At 45.6% G+C, this 25,058-nt stretch overlaps 1 protein-coding gene across 5 annotated transcripts in view; it reads right to left on the bottom strand.

The window, feature by feature from the left end:
* The window catches only part of ACAN (aggrecan), an 85,586-nt gene that overhangs the window by 13,648 nt on the left and 46,880 nt on the right, over nt 1-25,058 (bottom strand). For 4 of the 5 annotated variants that reach the window (XR_014504562.1, XM_083411776.1, XM_083411778.1 and 1 more), the window contains 10 exons: nt 24,102-24,229; nt 22,992-23,285; nt 21,181-21,663; nt 20,188-20,362; nt 17,635-17,762; nt 15,258-15,551; nt 13,978-14,157; nt 10,355-12,730; nt 9,650-9,763; nt 2,653-2,766 (listed from right to left, as the gene is read on the bottom strand). Coding sequence is in view for 4 of the 5 variants with exons in the window: in XM_083411776.1 (XP_083267902.1) it covers nt 2,653-2,766; nt 9,650-9,763; nt 10,355-12,730; nt 13,978-14,157; nt 15,258-15,551; nt 17,635-17,762; nt 20,188-20,362; nt 21,181-21,663; nt 22,992-23,285; nt 24,102-24,229 (4,286 nt within the window). In the remaining variant the exon portion in view is untranslated. The remainder of the gene's footprint in view (nt 1-2,652; nt 2,767-9,649; nt 9,764-10,354; nt 12,731-13,977; nt 14,158-15,257; nt 15,552-17,634; nt 17,763-20,187; nt 20,363-21,180; nt 21,664-22,991; nt 23,286-24,101; nt 24,230-25,058) is intronic. The other variant, XM_083411779.1, reaches the window with a different exon arrangement.

Genomic DNA, 25,058 nt, shown 5'->3' on the forward strand with positions numbered 1-25,058 from the left:
GCCCTTGTGGTCTCTTCCAACTCTATGATTCTATGATTCTATGAAATAGGTACCGCTCCAGCGGGAAGGTAAACGGCATTTCCGTGCACTGCTCTGGTTCGCCAGAAGCGGCTTAGTCATGCTGGCCACATGACCCGGAAGCTGTACACCGGCTCCCTTAGCCAATAAAGCGAGATGAGCGCCGCAACCCCAGAGTTGCCTGACATGTTCTCGAACTCTCCTAATATTTCTTGTTTGCCTGGAAGGAAGATACTGAATGTGCTAACCTGAATGTACAAAGGTAACATTTATATTCATTGCTCCTCCCACTTTTGTCCCTGGTCCCACTCACAACTTCCACACGGCTCCCCAGAAGATTTCCCAGAAGGAAATGTGGCCCTTGGGTTAAGAAAGCATCTCCCTCCTTGTTGTACACAGTCCATTTATTTTCTGGCCCTGTTTGCCAAGGTAAACAGGCAAAAACCCTGCCTGGTTGTTTGTTGCTCTCAGCTTGTTCTGCAAGTAACGTGGGTAGGAGGAAGAAAGATGTCAGAGGCATCAGGTGTGAATTCATTCTGTCTGCCTATTGGTAAGAAGATGGGATGGACGGATGGATGCTTTTACTTGAGGCTCCTAAGGGAAGTTCCGTAGCCCAGCTCGAAAAGAAATATTCCTTCTTTGTCCCCAACAAGGAACTCATCTGTGTTGGCACATGGAGTGGTATCATGTTTTCCTTGCTCCTGGAGTATTCCCCATGAGGAAAAGCTAAAGTTTGGAACTTATAAACAAACCGGGGTGGTAGTGATGGTAGGAATAACCAGAATTTATACCATTATGAAAAGAGTAGAGAAAACTGGTTGGCTTTGATTGAGGGAGCTTCCAGGTGACCAATTTACTGGGCATTCACCCTGCTTTGTTTGCAAGGAGGCTAGATGGGGTTGCCTGTTTAAGGAGCATTCATCCTGATTCATTTGTGGGGTGGTTGGATGTGGCTGCATCAAAGCAAATATCATCCCAGGGCATTTCCCCATCCCAAAGAATCCAGTCATTTTGGGAAGCGAGTTTGTTGCACAAGACCACCCACTCAAACATAATTGTGCAACCATAATTTGCTGGTGGCGCTGTGGCTTAAACCACAGAGCCTAGGGCTTGCCGATCAGAAGGTTGGCGGTTCGAATCCCCATGACGGGGTGAGCTCCCGTTGCTCGCTCCCTGCTCCTGCCAACCTAGCAGTTCGAAAGCACCTCAAAGTGAAAGTAGATAAATAGGTACCGCTTCAGCGGGAAGGTAAACGGCGTTTCCGGGCGCTGCTCTGGTTTGCCAGAAGCGGCTTAGTTATGCTGGCCACATGATCCGGAAGCTGTACTCCCTTGGCCAATAAAGCGAGATGAGTGCCGCAACTCCAGAGTTGGCCACGACTGGACCTAATGGTCAGGGGTCCCTTTACCTAATTTGCTGGTATGTGATTGAATTCCATCTGAAAAATGATGGTTTGGAAGTGCCCCCCCACCCCCCCCCAAAAAAAATAGTAATGCTGAAGGTTAGTTAGGGGCCTGCACAGTGGGCCATTGTGCCACATACAGTTTTGTCAGCCACCAGAAGGGTGAAGGAGAAACAGTCTACTGCTACTGCCACAAATAGCATTTGTCTCCTGAAGCAGTCATCTCACTCAGCCTAATGGTAGGGCCGTCTCCCTTAATGTAGCACTCCCCTCCCCCCCCCACTTCTGCCCACTAGAAGTGAATCCACTCATTCATAGGAAGAAAGTGAAGGGATACATTTAGACAGATAACCAAGGGGATTAAAGCTGCAGAGGTAAGGCAACATATTTCACCTTTCCCCAATTGCACCTCAGATTTCAGCCTCCTTTTCTTTCTTCTACACATTTCAGTAGGGTCCAGTAGGTTTGAGTCAGACCTCCATAATCCCACCCTGTGTTTTTGGAACAATGCTGGAAGGGTGACATAAGCTTGGACATTTAAGAATGTGACCAAGAGAAAGAATGTTGGGAACTGCCCAACGAAGGCTTTCTTTGGTTTCTAAGTGTGACCAAGAGAATACCCAGGAGTCTTAAGAGTTATAAAAAGGGAAAGACAGAAACTACCTATGGAAATTCCTTGCCACACACAAGATAAATATAGGCTGGTAAGCAAAGAAACCAGCTTTCCTTATGGCAAAAATGAACAATTCCTTCTATTACTAACATGCAAGCTTCAGGTGCCGTCGATTATGTACGTAGCGAAAAATGACACCAGCATCAGCTCACCAGAGAGATCCGTCAGCAGGCTTAGGGGAAACGCCAAAGTTTGCAGACATATGAGCAAACAAAAACCGGCGAAAAACTCTAGTGGGAGGGAATCCCAGGCTAGCTCAGAAAGGTCTGAGCATGCTCAGTGGTCATGGTATGCAGATTAGATATTTGGCAGGGCAATGAGAAAACATTGAGTTGAGGTGGAGAAGCTAGAGTCCTGAACATCAGCAGCACTCCATAATGTTCTGTTGCAGTTTCTACTGGGGTTTTTTTAAATTACAGTTATTAAAGAGTTAGATGAGGATGGGATGGGTGTGTGTGTGTATCAGATAGAGAGGATGTCTCCCCACTCCTCCCAACCCAGGGGAGAGAGAAGGGATGCTGTTAGTACGATTAGCTGAAGCCAGGCAGGCAGGGCGTACCAACGTCACAGAGGTCCCCTCCGTAGCTGGGAAGGCATAAGCATTTGAAAGTGTGGATGCCATCGACGCAGGTAGCTCCATTCAGACAGGGGCTGGAGTGGCACTCATCAATGTCTGCAAGAAATCAAGGGCTGCCATTAGGACTCAGGCTCTGGAAAGAGGTCCATCAGCAGGAGAAAGGCTTTCCTTGCTTGCCTTGCAGGGCAGGGCAGGAAGAATGAATGAATGGATGGTTTGGAGAGGCAACGGGGAAAACTCGGAAGCGGGCACCAGCTTTCACCTTAGAACGGTCACCGCCAAAGAAGCAGAAGAGGAACGGGGAATGGGAAGGGCAGGCTAGGATGTGATAGGAGGGCTTCCCTTTTGCTTGCTAGCAGGGATGACAGATCAACCATAGAGGCAAACGACTGCTTGCATTTGGGAGAAAGAAAGGCAGCTTAGTACTTTGATGGGGAGGCACTCAAGATCTATAAGATTGTGATGGGCTACCCAGGACATAGACATGCTCATAAAGGAGAGAAGATAAAAGAAAATTGTGGGTCATTTTTGTGATGAGAGGACCTAAATGGAAAAGCGAACCCTTGGACTGAAGTCAGGAAAGGGAGCTTCATATGTTTGCAAAGTTATTTAATTGTATTAGTGAGCCACTGGCGTTTTTCTCCTTTAGGCCCACAAGTTAAAAAACAACAACCTTATAATTCCAGAGACTTTTTATTTTATATAACAAATGCTGGAAATTCAGAGGAGGGAGATATGGTTATGTAACAGTCCTAAAGGACAGGAAGAGAAGTTTCTCTGGCACCTTCATTACACAGCAAATGTTGAAAGTGCCCCTCTTTACCCTGCCTGTTGACACTTAAGGTTTGTTTTGTTAGGACCCACCATGTTTCCGTGTTTGCAAGTTGTTTTAAACAGTTTTTAATATTTTGTTTTAATTGTTGTAACCCTGGGGACCTTAAGGTGAAGGACAGGTAAATGATTATGATGATAATAATGCTATGATATTGTTATGTTTCTCAACATGCAATGGCAGGAGGCAAGATCTTAATTCACCTAGAGCAGAGAAAACCCACAATCTTAGCTTTGCCCCCTCCCAAGCTGGTGAGCCCTATAGGTCTTGGTGTTACAGGTTATTTATCAATGAAAAGGAGCTCCAGTTTTTCCAAGTCTTTTTAGCACACCCTGCAAAATCAATTATTGCCATGACTTTCTGTTGTCTGCTTCATTTGGTCATCTCTGCTTGTGGCTTTCTCACCCCTCTGGTCACCTAGCTATCATTCGGTAGAGCCTGAGACACTCCGGGTTGTGGGTTTGAGCCCTGAATTGGGCAAAAGATTCCTGCTTTGGACTAGGTGACCCCCCCATAGTCCCTTCCAGCTCTACAATTTTATGATTCTATGAGCTGATGAAAGAGTTCTCCAGCAGAAAGGAAGCATGTCTAAACCAGGAGAGGGCGGGAGGCAAATCAGGACCTACTGGGTCATCTATGGGTAACTTGCAGTAGCTCAGCGAGGGTTGGCAACTTCCAGTTGTTTAAGAAGAGTGACAAAAAGAAAGAAAGAAAAAAAGCGCCTTTCAACTCCTCTCCAAAATCTGACTGCTGAAATCGAGAAACTTTGGGAGCAAACAGAAGTAGGTGTATGTGTGAATGGATCCATGCAGCAACTCCAGTTCTGGTACTGAAAGCAAGTTCTTGGTCTCTGAGCATGTTCTCAGCAGCACCTTGTTCCTGAGCCACTCTTCTGTACTGCCATTCATCCTGATTTGCTCGTGGTGTGTTTATATGTCTTCCCACTAGTCAGCCATTCATTCCACAACTGCAAAAAGTCTGTTTCTTTTTCTTTTTTTAACGTGGATCGGTTGCCCCAGGCCAGCAGTAGGCTTCAATCCACTTTAATTGCGCACACCTAAATTTCCCAGTTATAGGGACGCGGGTGGCACTGTGGGTAAAAGCCTCAGCGCCTAGGGCTTGCCGATCGAAAGGTCGGCGGTTCGAATCCCTTCGGCGGGGTGCGCTCCCGTTGTTCGGTCCCAGCGCCTGCCAACCTAGCAGTTCGAAAGCACTCCCGGGTGCAAGTAGATAAATAGGGACCGCTTACTAGCGGGAAGGTAAATGGCGTTTCCGTGTGCAGCTCTGGCTCGCCAGAGCAGTGATGTCACGCTGGCCACGTGACCCGGAAGTGTCTCTGGACAGCGCTGGCCCCCGGCCTCTTGAGTGAGATGGGCGCACAACCCTAGAGTCTGTCAAGACTGGCCCGTACGGGCAGGGGTACCTTTACCTTTAAATTTCCCAGTATGCTCTTGAGTTTCTCCCATAAAACACTGACAGCCTAGAGGGGGCCTTTGTCTGCTTCTAGTTGTTTCATCTTTATCCATAGCCTTAGACACTGGTCATCAAAACACATTCATTTCACAAGCCAAGCGATAAGAGAAGATAACCAGTCACATCCTTATTTACAACTTTGGACTCATCCAGACTTCCTTTTGTACTGCATTTCTAGGCACAGGTTGGCGCTTTAAAGATCCATACCCAAGCTTTGTTTTTTGCTTTTTTGCCTCAGTGTGTTTTCCCCGCGTTTACTGCTGAATCGGAGGAAACGGCAATCAGGTTTTCTGCAGATTGTCGTTTTCTCCGATTTGGTGGTGAAACGCAGGTTTTCCTGGGGAAAGTGCTGAGACCAAAGCAAACAAACAAATGCTCAGACATGAAAGGTATAATAAAGCATGGACCTCTTCCTGGAAATCGCAGCACAAAAGGAAGCGTGGATGAGCTAAAGAAAATAAAAGAACAGCATAGGAAATTAACAGCATTAAAAAGGCCTGTACATTATAGAAAACCCATCTAAACTTGAATCAAAAACTTCTCTGCACCCCACAGCCACATCTCCTTTCTCACTTGTATCTGCTAAGAAAACAAAAAATGGCTTTTGCACAAGTAACTTATGGTGGTTTCCTCTCCTTTTCTTTGACAGTGAACAGGCAATCATGCCATTTCTCCTCCTATCTAAAAAAACTTCACCATGGAATTCTGAAGTGTGCGTAGACTGGCTGTTAGGGAATAAGTGCTCCAGCTGATGAACTATTTATTGATTTGCTTGTGCAAAGGTTACACAGAGGTGAGATTATATCCAGTCTTCATTTAGTTTGGTTTGTTTGCAAGAAATTTCTATAATCTTAGAAAAAACATAGGAATGGGGTGTGTGTGTGATTCAGTTCACATTTAAAGGCAAATCTATCTAACTCGCACTGTCCAAAACAATATGAGAATTGAGACACAGGGATCTTTGAAGATTGCACTTCTCTGAATTTTGCCATGCAGTTCTCCACCAAGTAATGTGTACCAAAATGCACATGGTCATGTAAAGTGTGCACAAAAATGTGCATATGAGTGAAAAGTAACATAAAAATGCACAGCATATGGGGAAATATAAATATTAGGAAATGTGTACATCAGGCAAAATTCGCATACAAAATTTGTATATTAGGGTAAATTTGCAGCAAAGTCGTGATGAATTTTCACGGGAACCCTTTTTTCTTAAAATTGCAAACTGATGTGGAAATGTGGAGAACTTAAGACTGGAAAAAATGAGATACTGAGAGAATATGTAACTGACAGATTCACCCATCCCTAGCTGTCAGGGAATGTGGCTCTATAGCACTTTCCTGAGAAAGGTTATTTTGCCACTTCTTCTCTTATACAGAAAAACCCTCCAAGGTATAGTGATGTAAAGTGCTTACTCTAAAAAGACCTACCAGTAGAGAACAGGTAAGCACGGGGAGTCAGCACGGTTCAGCATTTGCTGAGCTCCACGCCCCAGAAGGGTGTGACTGCTGTGAATTCCCTGAACCTGCTTCTCCTCCTCTTCACCTCTATCTCTTGCTTGCTTGCTTTATCTCTTCCTCTGGCCCAGAAGATATAAGCAAGGGAATGGCAATAGTGGTGAGATGAAGGAGCAGCTGCTGCTGCTGCCTCGGCCTACCTGCTTCCTGCCTTTTTACCTTGCAAGAGATCAGGTGATGGCAAAGGCAAGGAGGAGCAACAGTAGATGGCGCTGTAAGAACATAAGAAGAGCTTTTCCTGGATAAGACCAAAGTTCCATCTAGTTGGACATCCTCTTCCCACGGTGGCCAACTGGGTGCCTACAGGGAGCCCACAAGCAGGACCTAAGTGCAATAATACTCTTCCTCACTTGTGATTCTCAGCAACTAATGTTCAGAGGCATATCACCCCAGACCTTGGAGGTATAGTAAAAGGTAAAGATAAAGGACCCCTGGACAGTTAAGTCCAGTCAAAGGCAACTATGGGGTTTCGGCACTCATCTCGCTTTCAGGCTGAGGGAGCCTGTGTTTATTCACAGACAACTTTCCAGATCATGTAGCCAGTATGACTAAACTGCTTCTGGTGCAATGGGACACCGTGATGGAAACCAGAGTGCATGGAAACACCGTTTACCTTCCTGCCACAGTGGTACCTATTTATCTACTTGCACTGGCATGCTTTCGAACTGCTAGGTTGGCAGAAGCTGGGACAGAGCAATGGGAGCTCACTCCGTCACGGGGATTCGAACCGCCAATCTTCTGATCAGCAAGCCCCAGAGGCTCAGCGGTTTAGACCACAGCGCCACCCGTGTCCCTATGTAGCACATAGCCATGATAATGGAAACGACTCAAAGCAACTTATAGACACAACAGAAATACTGAAACCGATTCCAACAAACACAATCAATAAAAAAAATGAAAGAACCCCACCTGTATACAAAGATCTTACAGATCCTGTCACACTGAAAGAGGCCACAAATACTTGAAAACCCTTCAGATTAAGGGCCAAAAGCCTCTGTAAAAAGGCAAAATTTTGCCAGGTGTTTAGAAAGATATAAAAGATGCCTGGAGAGCCACCCTGAGGACAGTGTTTCTACAAGCGGGAAGCCACCGTTGAAAAGGCCCGTTTTCGTGTTGCTACCCTTTGAATCTCCTGTGGCGGGGGCAGATGGAGAAGGGCCTCGGATGAAGACTGCAGCATCTGGGTTGTTCCACATGGAGACAGGTATTGCATCTTGGTGGTAAGCATTGATAGCCTTATCCTCCATGAATTTGACTCATCCCCTTTCAAAGCCAGCTAAGTTGAGGCCATTGATCCATCTCCTGGTAGCAAATTGCATCATTTAACTATTCACTGTGTGAAGAAGTACCTCATACATTCAAAGCACTATGATCAGGGTGGATCTGCTATAAAACTAAAGAAGATAAAACTAAACCTCGAGGTCCCCCAGAAACAACTTTAGTCCACGCTGCTTAATTTTTTTTGGGGGGGGGGGAGGGGCTAGTACATCCAATTTGAGTCACACAAATCAAATTGATTAATTTTTTTTTTGTGTCCCAATCCCAAAGTTTGAGCGTCAGTAGCACAGATTTTCTATAGGTGGTATGTTGCAGGAATTCGAAAACTAAAAGGATAGGAAACACCAGTGACTTTGACATGTGAGATAATTTTGACATGTACAGCGATTTTAATCAAAATCTGAGATGTAGCAGGTTTTTTTTAAAAGTGGTGATCTTTTGTGGAACAGCCCCATTGAAAAAGATAAAAGTGGGTATTCAGACCTCGTTGCTTGTTGTGAAGCCCCCCCACCCCCACCCCATAACAGTTCAAGCTTCAAGGCCCCAAAATTGTAGGTCCATCACAGACTATGATACCACTTTAAGCAGCTATGGGTTTTCCAAACTTGGGTCTCCAACTGTTTTTGGACTACAATTTCATCATCCTTGACCACTGGTCCTGCTAGCTACGGGTGATGGGAGTTGTAGTCCAAAAACAGCTGGAGACCCAAGATGGATGGAGATGATAGATAGATAGATAGGTGGATGATAGATAGATGATAGATAGATAGATAGATGATAGATAGATGATAGATGATAGATGATAGATAGATAGATAGATGATAGATAGATAGATAGATAGATAGATAGATAGATAGATAGAAGATAGAACGATATCCCCTCCCTCTTCTTCTCTCCTTTGTAGACAATGTTCAAGACTACCAATGGTTTGGCTTTAGAGACAGAATGGGTAAGGATGACTTCTGCTGGTCTGATGGACACTCCCTTGTGAGTTACATTCCAGAAGGACATGGTTTTCAGTGAATAGTCCTGGACTGCTGGGAAACATTTCAGAATAAGAGCTTCCTTCCTCAGAAGGAAAATTTCTTCTCTTTTTTTAACCCCTCGTGTATTGGGTGTAAAGGACTACTACTGTTTAAGGTTGCCATATGTCCAGAATTTCCTGAACATAGTTGGAATATGGCAGTCGGAAACAGTGTCCAGACAGAAATCGCTGATATGTTCGGGAAAATCCGGATGTATGGCAACCCCCCCAAAAAAACAAGCTCAACCACTTTGCCCAAAAAAACTCAGCAATACTTTTTGAAATATGGTAACCCTGCTACTGTTAGTATGCAGGACAAGAGACAGAGGCAGAGACCACATTCACACCATACATTTAAAGCACAGTGACACCACTGTAAGCAGTGCTGCTGTTCACAAAGGCACGTGTATTCCATCTTGGGCTGAGTGAGTCCAGCCCCACTTGCCCTGCAGCTAGAACTATGAATGAAGCCTCCTTCCTGGGCTTGGAATGCTTCACTGGGTGAGAAACTCTCTTCCCAGTGCGGTTACGTATATCAGCTGTTGTGGGGCTGATGCTTGACAGCCATCAATTTCGGATTATTATCCGTTTGCATTGAGCTGCATTCGTTTTTTATTGAATTGCGGATCAGTAGAGCAGATCTGTAGTTCCATGTGCGCTTGAACAAGGGAGCGTAACAATAGTGCATTGTGGGTAGCCTATCTGTTCTTCTGTTTCTTGGTTCTGCCTCTGTGCTCAGAACCTGGGATATTTGCCCAACGTGCCCAACAAGCAACACAGTTTTGCAATAACATTTTCTTGGTGGGGTGCATATTACCATCTCAACCTCCATATTAAGAAGAAGTTAGGACTTACCTATGTCACAGCGATCACCCATATACCCAGGTGGGCACATGCAAGTGACGCTTCCATCTTGTTCTTGGCAGGTTCCAGCACCACATGGTTTCTCTTCACATGTCTTGGGCATAACTGCAACCATGAAAGGAGATAAGCATTAATGATCCCTTCCCCGTGGTGGCTGGTAGGGTGGAAGGCAGGGAGGCCAACAGTAGGTGGCAGTATAACCAATGACAGGTGAAGCCAACTAGTTCTACTTTTGTCTACATCCTCTTTCCTGTTGACAAAAGTAACATTCATTTCTTCACCCACATTTGCCTTCAGTCATGCTCTCACATTCTCCTCCAAAAAATTCCCAGAAAGACTATGTGGCCCTCAGTTTGAAATAGGTTCCTGACCACTGGTTTAGATGAACAGGAATGAGGTTCTATTGATGAAAGGCAGTATGATAAAGGATGGTCTGAGAGAGACTTAAGGCTCAGCTATACGGCTGGAAATAAAACATTTGAAGTGTGTTTTAAGTGCAATATACAATGTGACACTAGATGGCAATGGTGAGCCTTATGGAAAATTCAATGTATTCTTAAAAACACTTAAAAATTTTTTTTTCCACAATTTTTAAAAATATGTGTGTAGATTCTACCTCAGGGAGCGTGAGCATTCTAGAGATTCAGATAACCAAGGCTGGCTATTGGGGATTCCACTGCATATTTTTAACTGTACCTTGTGTAGTTGATTCCGTCTCATCTGTAACCTCTGGTGAAACTTCAGGCAGGACATCAGTAGCAGTCGGAGGTGTTGGTGGAACCTCTGGAAAAGCTGCACCTTCTGTTTCCGAACCTGGTATTTTGTGTGTATAGGCCTCTGTTTCAACCTGGCCTTCTTCTAGATGCTTGGAGTGCGCATCTGGTTCACTGGTTCCTGGTAGACTATCTGGCAGCACAGCTTTCTCTGGAATGTCAGAAGCAGGGTCAGGGGGTGGCCCAGAACTATCCCCATGAATCTGGCTTCTTTCTTCAAGTGCCTCAGAGGGCAATCCGCTGAAATAAGGTACTCCAGATGTTTCTGTATGGCTTTCAGGCAATGCTGATGTTTCACTACCCGTTTCATAAAGGGTTGGCATTTCAGGGTGGCTGTCTGGTAATGCTGATGCTTCACCACTTGTTTCATGAATGGTGGAAGTTTCTACATCAGCTTCATGAAACCTGGATATCTCACCACTGGTTTCATGAAGAGTTGAGGATTCTACACCAGCTTCATGAAATGTGGATATCTCACCACTGATTTCATGAACAGTTGAGGATTCTACACCAGGTTCATGAAATGTGGATATCTCACCGCTGGTTTCATGAACAGTAGAGGTTTCTACACCGGCTTCATGAAATGTGGATGTTTCACCACTAATATCATGATATTCAGGTGGGCTTATGGTACTTTCATGATATGCAGAAGTCTCTCCACCACTCGTGGAGGTTTCCCCACTTGATTCTGAAAAATGGGGATGCGTTGCCTCTGTTCCTCCAGCCATTTCCTGTGAAACTGCAGGGCTGGTCACAGCTTCTATAAGATCAGAAGTTACTAAGGTGATTTCTGGGATTCCAGAGGCATCACCACTAGTACCAGCTACAGTTGAAGACTCTCCACTTAGGTCAGTGACACCAGCAATTTCTCCACTAAAATAAGGAACACCTGATGATGTTCCACTGATGTCAGTTGTTCCAGATGGATAGCCGCTAACTGTTGTCACATCGTATGGTTCTCCAGATGCCTCCTTATCTCCTGAAGGAAATCCACTGATTTCTAATATCCCAGATGTCCCTTCTCCAAATTCCTGGGCAACTGATGGCTGTGTTACAACTTCCACCAAAGTTGTATCCACAAGGGAGACCGTGGGAAACCCAGACGTGAGCCCACTGTAATCATAAATTCCAGATGACAAGCCACTGGTGAGACCAACACCAGAACCTTCCCCACTAATGTCTGTTAGTCCACTTGGAAGTCCACTAATTTCATGAGATCCTGAAGTCCACCCACTGAAGTCTATTTGGCCAGAAGGCTGACCACTCACATCTAACATTCCAGACACTGTGCCTGATAGATCTTCATCTCCTGAAGACAACCCACTCATTTCTACAAATCCTTTGCCTTCTTCTTCTTTAGCTGAAGGAGTTGTCACTTCAAACAAATTGGCATCTATGAAGGTAACCCCTGAAGGCTCGCCACTTCCATCAGTACCAGAAGCTTGGCCACTCAAGTCCACGAAGCCACTTATATCAGGTATCCCAAAATGTTCCCCACTGAAGTCAATTCCTGAGGACAACCCACTAATATCTGGTAGGCCAGATGGTTGTCCGCTAGCGTCAAGTCCGGATGGTAATCCACTGAAATCAGGTATCCTAGGCAGCTCCCCACTGATATCAAGTCCTGAGGAAAACCCACTGATGTCAGGTATTCCACTGACATCAAATCCTGAGGGTAACCCACTGGTTATGCCACTCATGTCCCATCCAGGAGAGGGCAACCCTGATAAGTCTCCATCTCCACTGACGCCAATTGTTCCTTTCCCTTCAACTTCCTTGTCCGTTGCTGTGGTGACAACTTCCACCAATGTGGCATTGACAAGGGACACGGTGGGAAATCCAGATGGGAGACCACTGTAATCATACTCTCCAGATGGTAAGCCACTGAAAAAGTCCACACCAGAACCATCTCCACTGAATCCAGAAGGCAACCCACTGATTTCTGGAACCCCTTTGCCTTCTTGAAGTCCAGGTACTCGCTCTTGGATTCCTGAGCCAATCCCTGATATCAGTTCTTCATCTCCAGAAGGTAAAATGCTGACTTCAATATCACCGGAAGACAGGCCACTTATGTCTCCTGATGGTAGGCCACTCTCACCAGAAGGGAGTCCGCTGAAATCTGTGGCTCCAGAAGGAAACCCGCTTTCTCCAAATCCAGAGGGTTCTCCACTAGGTTCATACATTCCACTTGTATCTGGAGCTCCAGATGTCCACCCAGAAGCAGATGTTTGTGTGATTGGAGCTTCTACACTTGTCTCACTAGGTATGGCATCAATAGGAGCAACAGCTGATGGAATCACTTAAAAAAAGAAGTGTGTGGGAGAGAGAAAAAGAGAGAGAGAGAGAGAGAGAACATTAAACAAATATTGTTCAAGGACACTATGACATTTCCTCACATGATATAAAGAGAAACATCAGCTTGAACTCTTTTTTTAGTATCAATTGTCCATTATCATCTCTCACTAGCTATGGCAGCCCAGGAACTCAAGCAGAAGGTCTCACCCACTGCCTGCTACTGGATCCTTTTCACTGCAGATACCTCATGTTCCACTGTTGACTATGTGCTGGTCATTGGCAGATTAGATTACAGGCAGCCCTCCATTTATGTGGGGGTCACATTCTGAGGCACTGCACATGTCCGTGAAATCACATATATTTGAAACACCACTGGAAAAAGCCTGCAACTGCTCCCATTCTGTCCCTTTTTGTAACATTTTTGTGACGTTCTAAGCTCACTTATGAGTTTGGAGCAACTCACGTATGCACGGTCATGCACATATTGAACAGGCGTAAATGGGGGAGTTGGCTGTACTGCAATGTGCTCTATATGGGGTTGCCCTTTAGGCTTACCTGGAAGCTGCAGCTAGGGCAAAAGACAGAGACCTGGCTGTTCATTAGGGCAGAATATCACCATACTGCTGTGCAAAGAACCGCGTTGGCTGCCATTTAGCCACTGGTCAAACTTCTAGGTGCTGGTACTGCCATACAAAGCCTTATGCAGCCTGCGATCAGGATACCCAGAATACCTAAAAAATTATCTCATCCCCTACGTGCCACACCTATTGCTGTATTCTGCAGGAAAAGGCATCCTGTCAGCAGGTCTGCTCTGTACAATGTCAGAATTGGCCCTTTAAGTGTGGAGATCTCCCCTATTATAGATCAGGCAGGCACCTTCTCTAAATCTACCATCCTGTAAATTAAGTTCTTTGGATCTAGTCTTGTTCTCTGGGGCATCAGGGAAGAAATCTTTGCCCTGTTCTGTGTCACGTTCCTCTGGGTATTTGAACAGCCCTATCGTGTCTCCTCAATTTTGTCTTCTCCCCTGGTTCCTTCAACCATTCTTCATTGGACTTGTTTTCCAGATGTTGTTGACTCCAACTCCCACCAGTCCCAGTCAGCATAGCTAATAGGCCAACAACATCTGGAGACCATAAGTTCCACAGCCTTGGTCTACATGAATCATTATGTTAATCACACATAGGAAGCACATGGTTAGAGCCACCTCTGAATAGGGCCGCAAAGTTATAACCATGGAGCCCAACATACCAGACAACAATGATATGTTTGTTGGAAATACTTCTGTTCCCCACTCGGTCTGATTTTCAGAATCAGTGGCAAACTCCATTTCCACAGTTGTTTCCTCCCCAGAAGGGACTTCCTCGACCCCAGGAACTAGCTGGGCTGCAATGAGCTCTTCCTCTATGCCCTCATACTGAGATGGTTGAGCTGAAAGACAAAAAACATCACAGTGAATATCCAAGAGTGTCCTGTCTGTCTCAGATGTCTTATGTCTACCCTGTTTAGTGTGGGGAGAATTTTTGGAATACCCTCAATTCTGAATGAATAATGCCCAACTCAATGTAATTCTCATTAGTCTATCATGACACCCATATTTCATTTCCTCAGCTAAAAGTTTTACATTGTTTGTTGTTGTTGTTGTTTATTTTTATTTTTACAATTCCGTCATTAGCCCAGACACTGAGATCTAGTTCCGAGGGTCTTCTGGTGGTTCCCTCACTGCAAGAAGCGAGGTTACAGGGAACCAGGCAGAGGGTCTTCTTGGCAGTGGCACCCTCCCTGTGGAACGCCTTCCCATCAGATGTCAAGGAGATATGTAACTATAAAACCTTTAGAAGACATCTGAAGGCAACCCTTTACAGTGGTACCTCGGGTTAAGTACTTAATTCGTTCTGGAGGTTAATCTGAAACTGTTCTTAACCTGAAGCACCACTTTAGCTAATGGGGCCTCCTGTTGCCGCCGCACCACCGGGGCATGATTTCTGTTCTCAACCTGAAGCAAAGTTATTAACCTGAAGCACTATTTCTGGATTAGTGGAGTCTGTAACCTGAAGCGTATGTAACCTGAAGCGTATGTAACCTGAGGTACCACTGTATAAGGAAGTTCTTAATGTCTGGTGTTTTATTGTACTTCTGGATACGCTGGAAGCCACCCAGAGTGGCTGGAGCGGCCCAGTCAGATGGGCAGGGTACAAATAATAAAATTATTAACAAGATCAATACCAATACCAATGCCACTATCAATATTAAAATCCTGCCTTTTTCCCAGGCTTGGACTCAAAGTGGCTTACAGTTTCCCCATTTTAAAACAATTCACATTGTTCTTCTCTTCTGGAATACATTATGTGGTATTATTCTGGCCTTGTAGTGCTTGAAAAACTTTCTGTGATGAGTCACAGAGACACAAGAACATCAGAAGAAGAGCCTGCTAGCTCAAAGCCCATCTGGTCCAGCACCCTGTTCTCACAGATGCCCGTGGGAAGCCTGTGAGCATGACCTGATCACAACAGCACTCTCCCGGACAGTACCTCTGAAACAAAAAGCGTGGTGCTTTGACTGAGGATCAGGGAATCCCGTCTGATTGGGGTATAGGTAGGTGGTCCTCACACCAGGCTTCTCCCCACCACATGCAGGACGTGGGTGAACAATGGGATATCGAAGGCTGCCATCTGCCAGCCAGCCAGCCCGACAGTTATCCAAACCCAGCTTCCAGGCTGCATAGAGTTGACCAGTTGAAGCCAGTGTAGCATTCTGGCTCCGGCAGTATTCTTGAGCTTCCTGTAAGGTGAACTGGTCTGGTTGTGTTGCGAAGAAGACCTCACCTAGGGATAAAATAGTAAGCGTGTGAGTTTTGGCTAGATATATTGGAGAGGTCCTATGGAAATGGGGGGTGGAAATTGCTGACATTCCCTTATTTGTCCCATGTGTGGAACATAAATTAGTCCAGCAAATATGATTGCTGTTCACCTTTGCTTTCAGTCCGCAAATAATTTATGTAATTAAATACGCAAATTATGTAAGTGATGAAATTTCACCATGGGGGACAGTGAGATTACTAATGTGAGTCCCACCTGCACTATACATTTAAAGCATTGCCATCCCAATTTAAACAGTCATGGCTTCCTCCCAAAATCCTGGGAAATATAGGCAAAGGTACTGATAACTCTAGGAGACCTCTATTCCCCTCAGAAAGGTTCCCCAGGGTTCCCCAGGAAGAGGGTTTGATTGTCAAAAATTGTTTTTTTAAAATCATTTTTATTTGATTTTACAAATATAAATTTATAACAAAACCAAATACCTATCTATATAGAGAGATTTCTCTGAATCGCAAGACTTCCCCCATCCCCTCCATGGGTCCTGTTGTCAACATTTTCAACTGCATATCACTTCATAGTCTATATTTTGTATCTATCCATATTGTCCATAGTATTTGTTACACTGGAAGTTAGATTAAAATCCTGCTAATGTTTTCATCTGCTTACAGTGGTCTCCTAAGTGAATTATAAATTCCCCCCCATTCTTTCTTGAAGTTTTTGTTTTCTTGATCCCTGAGCTTTCTGGTCAGTTTTGCCATTTTGGCATAGTCTAACAGCTTGGCAAACCAAGTTGATCGTTAAAAATGGTTAAACCACTTGATGGAAGATGGACTGCCACGGAATGGGAAGAGCGCTGCCTGTGACTTACACAGGGCAGAGCAGAAACAATGGCATCTTATGCCCCTCGTTTTGACTCAGATTTGTTTCCCATGAATATAAGATCATAATAAGAGCTCTGGTAGATCAGGCCAATGGGCTAGCCTCCTGTTCTCACAGCAGCCAACCAGATGCCTGTGGAAAACCAGAAGCAGGATGCGAGCAAAAGACCACTCTCCTTTCCTACGGTTTCCGGAAACTTGTATTCAGCCCTTAACTGTAGAAGCAGAAATAGCCATCATGGCTAGCAGCCATCGATAGTCCGCTCCTCCATGAATTGGTCTAATTCTTTCCAAAGCCATCTAGGTTGGTGGTCTCCTGTAGCAGTGAGTTCCATAGTTTAACGATGCGCTGCATGAAAAGGTACATTCTTTTGCTTGCCCTGAATCTTCCAGCATTCAGTTCCATTGGATGTTTATGAGTGCCATGGGAGAGGGAGGAAAATGTTTCTCTCCAACCACTTTCTCTATGCCAGGTGTGATTTCATAAACTTCTACGATGTCACCTCCTACTTGCCTTTTCTCTAAACTAAAAAGTCCCAGACGCTGTAGGCTTTCTTCATAGGGGGCGCGTTGTCTCCTTGATCAGTTTGGTTGCCCTTTTCTAAACCTTTTCCAACTCTACAATATCCTTTTTGAGATGAGGTGACCAGAATATTAACATGTCTGGCCAGGGCCGGATTTAGGTTTGATGAGGCCCTAAGCTACTGAAGGTAATGGGGCCCTTTATATCTCCAGCTGCCCTTTGTCAACAACAAATTGTTGCTGTTTTTTGTGTTAAATAATTATAATATTTATATATAGTATTATAGTAGCAAGTGGGGGTAATAGGGAACTATACGTACTAGTAAATAATAATATAGGCCTACTAAATAATAAAGATGAATATTTTTCTACAGTAGTTTTATAATGGGATCAAAATAAATGAATTATGTATTACATGAAATCAATCAGTAGGCATAAGACTCACACCCTATGCTGCCTGATCATCAATCTACAAGCACTCTTTAATTTTGTTTTTTATCTTATATTTTGGAAATATACATCCAATTTTTTCCCCTTTAAATTTTTTTGGGGCCCCCCAAGAGAGTGGGGCCCTAAACTATAGCTTGTTTAGCTTATACGTAAATCCGGCACTGTGTCTGGTGCATGAATACATTCAAATGCACTGTACTCCCCTTCCTCCAACACAGGAATTATGGAAGAAAACTTACCATTCAGTCTGTCAATATAGCAGTAGACATCAAACATCTCGGATGCTGGGCGCATGCCATATGTCCGTACACCTGGGATGTCGTCTTTGTCTCCTTCACATTTGCTCCGCGGAACCACAATAGGGTACCTGGCCATTAAAGACATTTGTTATTTTTTTACCCAAGATCTCACACATCTATTTAGAAGATGTATGAATCCCTTGATCAAAGAGCTCTCTGCGTGGTGTGCAAAATAAAGCTGTAAATAAAACACAGCTAAGATCCACAAGTGAGAGCTGGACCATAAAGAAGGCTGATCGCCGAAGAATTGATGCTTTTGAATTATGGCGCTGGAGGAGACTCTTGAGAGTCCCATGGACTGCAAGAAGATCAAACCCCTCCATTCTTAAGGAAATCAGCCCTGAGTGCTCACTGGAAGGACAGATTGTGAAGCTGAGGCTCCAATACTTTGGCCACCTCATGAGAAGAGAAGACTCCCGGACTTCCGGTGGAGCGCGATCTCGTAGCAAGCGGGGATTTTGCCGAGAGGCGAATCCCGGGCTATTTTGGAGGAGTAAGGGGTGCTACAGGGCGCAGTAGCCCCCATAAATACCTCTGGTGGGAGTCCAGAAGGTCAGGTTCCCGGCGGTACCAGAAGCGGTTCGCCCGGCCGTCAGGTAGCTTCGTAGAAGCGAAGAGAACGGCGGAGCGGATCAGCGGGTCGAGGGACGCCATTATCTACCTCCAAATAGCGAAGCCCCGGGCTTGCTGAGGAAAGCGCTTTGCTCTCAAGACAACGAAACCCGGCACCAAATTAAAAAGTGATAATTTCGGATAATTTTGGATTAAAAAAGGAAGTCCCGGGGATGAAGAAACCTCTCCCGAGTTCAGCCGGCTGCCGAAATCGGCGAAGACGCAGCACCATTGGCAGAGTGACAACAAAGGAAAGTGAGTAACTGGCGGTTATTGTTTCTTCTCCCCCATAAGATACTTTTAAGTTACTAAGTGGCCTGCTTGAAGTAATATCTCAAGCACAATTAAAATAAGGGGGAGACAGAAGACAGACTCCCTGGAAAAGACCCTGATGTTGGGAAAGATGGAGGGCACAAGGAGAAGGGGATGACAGAGGATGAGATGGTGGGACAGTGTTCTCGAAGCTACCAGCATGAGTTTGACCAAACTGCAGGAGGCAGTGGAAGATAGGAGTGCCTGGCGTGCTCTGGGCCCTGGGGTCACAAAGAGTCGGACACGACTAAACGACTAAACAACAACAAGATCCACAAACCAATTACAAACAAATATGCATGAAACCACCACCGTTAAAAGGAAATAGAAACTCAACAAAACTTTTGAAACAAATATAGGGTAACTCATTATATTTCTAGGTATGCTTGGCAAAACAAAACAAAAAAGTTTTCAGCAGGTGTCTAAAACAGGGCAGCCCAACTTTTCATACAAAGGGAGGTGCAAGAGTACTTTGGAAGCAGCTTTGGCATGTGTGGGGCAGAGCGAGGCCAAAATTTGGCACCCCCCTCCCCAGCCCCCACACTGCTTTCCCAAAGCCCGCTAAGTGAGGAGCGAGGCTCTGGCAAGGTCCTAGAGCCCTCCTTCCTCCTTCCCAAGGCTGGGAAAGTGCAAATCATACTTTGGGAAGGAGACAGGAGGACTCTGCTAGGGCCCTCACAACCTCCTTCCCAAAAACCATCTCCTTGATTACCCAACTTTGGGAAGGCAGTGCAAGGCCTAGAGTGCTGAGGGCTGCAAAAAAGGCTTTGAGGGCCACAGGTGCCTAAAAACTTTCACCAAGGGCACCTGCTTATTTGTCAATAGGCAAGGAGATCCGAAGTACAGATAAAGCCACACTAAAGAAATGTCTCCTCCCAATGCAGAACGGATGCAGCAATTGCACAGGCATGGCTGTAAGCTCAATTAGATTGGCCACATGAGAAACATCACCTTCTCAGTAGTGGCCATAGGAAGTTGATTCATAACAAGGCAGACCATGTTGCTCAGTGTTGTCCAAAGTGCCTGGCAGTAGCTCTCTAGGATTTCAGGCAGGAGATATTCCTTGCCCAACCTGGAGATGTCGGGGATTGAACCTGGGTCCTTCTCCATGCAAAGCAGATGCTCTCCCACTGAGCCACAGCCTTTCCCCAATGTAGATCAATACATTGATGGTAAAGATAGTAGCAATAGTAGAAATGAGATCACCAGCAATGCCACTCAGTTAAATGAACATTCATTTATTAATTGTATGTATTTTAGTTTCATTAAATGCTTAAACCTGTGGAATGCCCTCCCATCAGAAGGCAAGAGTTATAGTTTAGCAGCATGTGGAAGACTCAAGGTTCCCTACCCCTGTTTTAGCTGAAACCCTCTTGTAATTTGAACTCACTAATTCAGAACCTTATTCTCTGGAGCAATGGAACAAATTGGCTCCATCATCAACGCAACAGCTCTTCAAATGTTTGAAGATGGCATCCATCCCACCACTTCATCATGTACCCTGCAGGCTAAAAATACCCTGCTCATTAACCTTCCCACTGGACTTGCCGAGTCATCATCTGTCCTTACCTGACCGTCTGGTCTCTCAGCCAGCCAGCATCACACTGGTCGTAACCATTCTCATAGGCTGCCTGCAGCTGTTCGGGAGTGGCAATCACAGCATTATTATCCAGGCAAGCTTGCTGAGCTTTGACAAAAGTCAGGGAATACCTGTTGGTGGATGGCCGGTAATGAAAGATGACACCTGTTGAAGGAAAAGAAAAAAACAACTGAAGGGGCAAGTGGCATGAACCCATCAACACTTGCATTGCATTTCCCCTAGGGAAATGTGCTAATATTTCTGCAATTTCAATATGTGTTTCCGGAGAACTGAAACTGACTCTAAAAGCAGTTCCCTCTGGAGGATGAGTGTATGTCACTGGTTTTGGCTCCGTCCTGTTTTCCTTGAAATTTTTGTGATTAGGGATGTAGGAGAAATTCAGTTAGCTTTTCCCTTTTGATGCGAACCTACCCAATCTGTACTTCTTAAAACAATATGGAAAGCAGAATGCAGCTATTCTTTGAAATTCACACCTCTGAATTTTGCGATGAAGCTCTCCAACCCTATAATGTGCCCCAAAATTCATACATTAGGGGAAAGTATGCATAATAATGTGTGTCTCAGTGAAATCAAAATACAAAATTTGCATTAGATTAGGGGCAATTGCATGCAAAAACGTGTGTTTTCAGAAAAATGCAACTAAAATGCTTACAATTTTTCACGAGGTCATTTTTTTTTAAGGTTTCCTAGCTGATGGAGAAATCTGGAGAAGTGAACAGCTGATTGGGAAAATGGGAAACTGGACTTGCCAGACATGTCCATTTCTAGGTGTGACCGGGTCCCTCTTGCGGGTTTCAGGTTGGCCACAGTGAGAACAAGATCCTGGACTAGATGGGACATTGTCGGATCCAGCAGGCTCTTCTTACATTCTTAAGTGATTCATTGTGGACTGCACTGGGCTACTGAATCAGGTGGATTTTGTTACCCTGCATTTGCATATAGCACTAGGCATTGCCACATACCTGTGGGAGAAATGGGTTGCCCAGGAATGAGTCCAATATCAGGAGCAGCTGTTCCCGGCACAATTTGATCTTCCCCGGTAAATGGCAAGGTGGAGTCTACTCCTGGCGTGACGGTAGCCCACAAGCTGTCTTCCACCGAGCTCACCTCCAGGGTATCAGTGGTGGGAAGAGCATCTAGGAGCGAGAAGGTGGCGTTTTCTAGACCCTCCCAGATCCCCACATCTGTCCTGTTCTCTGCCTCTTCAACGAAGCTAGTAACAAAGAGATCTGGTGTTGCTGTGAAGCCTTCGTCCACCTCTGAGGCGGTAAAGTCTATTGGCTCCAAGGTGGCAATGCTGCCTCGGGCCTCCTCCTCAGTGGCGTTGCGTGCGAATTCCAGCTCAACATCTGTCTCAGTGACTGTCTGGATGGTGAAGCCACTGCCCAGTTCATCAATTATCTCGCCGGTGAAGTTCTCATGGATGATTGTGTCCAAGTCGCGACCTTGGGTGGAAGAGTGAGGATTCATGGGATATGTATGCAATGGATGAATACAAAGCATTGCCAGGCTACAACCTTAGGTCCCCCAAAGTCCTGAAACAATGCTACATCAGGGAGGTTTATAGGAAATTTACACGGTGGACAGATCTATTGTCCACACTGACTACCAGTGGCTCTCCATGGGTGTCAGGCTTCAGTGAATTCTGATCCTCCCCTGCTCACAGCAGACAGCCAAGGAAGTAGACAAGGAAGCTCTTACTGAGTCTTTATTCAGTATTCACAGTGAGAGGCTCATTTATGCTGCCTCTTAGATTAATGGCGCTGCTCCAGCTGAGCTCCTTCCCCCTCCCTTCCTAGCAACAGCACTTCCCCTTATGGTGGCCGACAGGAACTAATTGTCTTTGAGTCCTTTGCTCTTCCACTTTCAATGCACGTTGGGTTTTGGGAGAAGGGGGGTCAGGAATGCTTTCCAGTGATAACGTGTCAGCTGGCTGCTCTGTCTCTGTCTCCCCCTTCTGTTCTCCCAACACCTCCCAACTCTTCTGTTCGCCTGTCTCTGAGCTGTGACCTTCCTCAAACCACTGCTGTAAATCAATACAGGACCGCCTATGGGACCGCCTCTCCTGGTATGCCCCAAGGAGGACCTTAAGGTCCACAAATGACAACATTTTGGAGGTCCCAAGTTGCAAGGTGGTTAGATTGGTCTCAACTAGGGCCAGGGCTTTTTCATTACTGGCTCCGACTTGGTGGAACGCTTTGTCACAAGAGACTAGGGCCCTGAGGGACTTGACATCTTTCTGCAGGGCCTGCAAGACAAAGCTGTTCCGCTTGGCCTTTGGTTTGGACTCAGTCTGACCCTTATGTTTCCCTCCCCTTATGGTTTTTATCTATGGGCTACTTTTAAAATGAGGCTGCATTTTAAATTGCATTTTAACCTGTATTTTAAATTGTGCCCTCCCCCATTATGTTTTTACTGTAATTTTACTGGTGTTAGCCACCCTGAGCCCGGCTCTGGCCGGGGAGGGCAGGCTACAAATAACATTTATTATTATTATTATTATTACAGCCTTCCTCTTCTCTAAAAGGTTCAAGGAGAGGACGGCCGGCCTCCACCATTCCTCCTCAGTCCCGTTCCCCTCAGCTCAGTCCCTGACAATGGGTTTCTCTCCCAGCCCTATCACCTCTTCCACCCAGTACAGGTGCAAGTTCTGATGGTGACAGGAGGTTAGATAACCCACTGACTACTATTGGACATTGGCTGATGACTCTCACGCTTCTGTACTCTTGCATCTAGGAAAGTACGAAGAAATAACTTGGGACCCAGCACTTACCAGCGTAGCAGATGGCATCATAGCGGGAATGGGGGTGAGGATACCCTGTCTGGTTGACGTGGAGGTACACGGTGCGCACCCCGACCAGGCCGCCGCCACAGGTGGGCCGTGCCTTGTTGATGGGGTACCGGACGCTGCGGTCTGCCAGCCAGCCAGCGCTGCAGACATCCATCCCATCCTTCCAGGCCAAGTACAGTTCTCCCGTCGTTGCCAAACGAGCGCCAAGGCGGTGGCATTTCTCTGCAGCTTCTGGGAAGCTGAATTTCTCTGGGGAGGTGGCGTAGAAGACTTTCCCTGCAATCACACATAGCAATTTTTATTTATTACAATTGATTTATTAATTGCCCTCTAAACCACTGTCTCAAGGCAATTTACACACAAGATAGTTAAAAGCACAAAAACAACCAGACCCCAAACCCTAACAATTGGACAGTCATGGTCAAGACCAGTTTAACTAGCTGGGAAAGCCTATTGGGACAAAAATGTCTTCAACTGTTTCTGGAAGGTGGAGATAGTGGGCACTTGTCGTGTCTCGACAGGATTGCTATTCCACAAAACAGGGACAGCCACACTAAAGGCCCTGATCTGAGTTACTGTGGCTTCTGAAATCTTTGGAATTTGCAGGAGAAGCTCTCCCACAAACTGCAGTAATCTAAAACACTTAAACCAAGAATTAGCCAAAGGTTTGCATCTTTTTCTTTTTACACAGTGATCTTGGCCTTTTCTTAGATAGTTCACAGGTTCAAGGGGTCAAACAGAACAGAGGTGAGGAGATTCAAAATGGCAAGCATGACACCGGGCATCAGATATGACATCAGATGTGGAGCAGGTAGTCATGGCTTGGAGAAAATGGCTTTGTGGTCTAAATGGGGAGGCGTGACAGGTGAAGTTTGTTCCAAAGGCTGGAGGTTCACCACCACTGGGGCAGATAAGATTGCACGTATATTTTATTCAAAATGATATCCTTGAGCACTTGGAGAAGCTAACTCGTGAATGTAAAGTCACCCAGGGTCTGCTGCACCACAAGAGGGCCACAGACCACCAACTGTCATGAGTACCTTGAGGTGGCAAATGGAGTGTATAAGTGTTAAATAAGTAAGAAACAATTACCTTCCATTTCTTCTGCATAACAATACACATCGTACGTCTCATCAGTCTCACGAACACCGTATGTTCTCACTCCAGGAAACTCATCCTTGTCACCATAACAACCTTCCCGGGGATGGTGCATTGGGTACCTGATTCAGTGAGAGATTCAGTGAGAAGAAGAAGAGTGTGTTGCCTGGGGGGTGGGGTGGAGAAATACTGCTTACTGTATGGTGCTGGGATGGAGGTAGTATCTTGAAGAGCAAAGGGAACCTAAGCAGAATTTGGATATACACCTCTGCAGGTATGAAGAGCCTAGCAGCTGGATCAAAAGCCCATCTAGTCCAGCATCCTCACAGATGCTCATGGGAAGCCTGGAAGCAGAACCTGAATGCAACAGCAGCTGTCCCTACTTGATATACTACCGCCAGCAGTAGAGGTAGAACATAGGCATCAGGGTAAGTAGCCAAGCCATAGACAGTGTTGACCTCATAGATTTGTCTAATCCTCCTCTAAAGCCATCCAAGTTGGTAGCCATCATTGCACCCTGTGGGAGCAGTTTCCATAGTTCGACTGTGTTGCATGAAGAAGTAAATTATATTATCTATGCTGAATCCCCAGGATGTAAAAGTATGAGAGAGGGGGGAGAAAACCACCTCCCTATTCACTTCCCCTATGCCATGCATGATCTTAGACACCTCCATAGCGTACCCACTCAATTGCCTTTTCTCTAAACAAAAAACCTCCAAATGTTGCTGTCAGGGAACTGCCATCGGAGCAGGAGGCGGAGAGGAGGCTCCCGGACGATGGTGGAGAGGGTCCTAGTAGAAGGAGGGATAGCCCATCCGCTGGGGAAGGTAATCAGCGTAACACCAGTGGAGAAGGGGAGGAGATAGAGGAATCGGAGAGGTGGCTCCAAGACTCTTCGCAGGAGACCAGCGGAGAGGGTACGAGCGCTCCGTTGCCCACACCCACCTTGCG

This window comes from Podarcis tiliguerta (genome assembly GCF_965153285.1).
Source record: "Podarcis tiliguerta genome assembly, chromosome: 14".
Classification (NCBI taxonomy): Eukaryota; Metazoa; Chordata; class Lepidosauria; order Squamata; family Lacertidae; genus Podarcis; species Podarcis tiliguerta.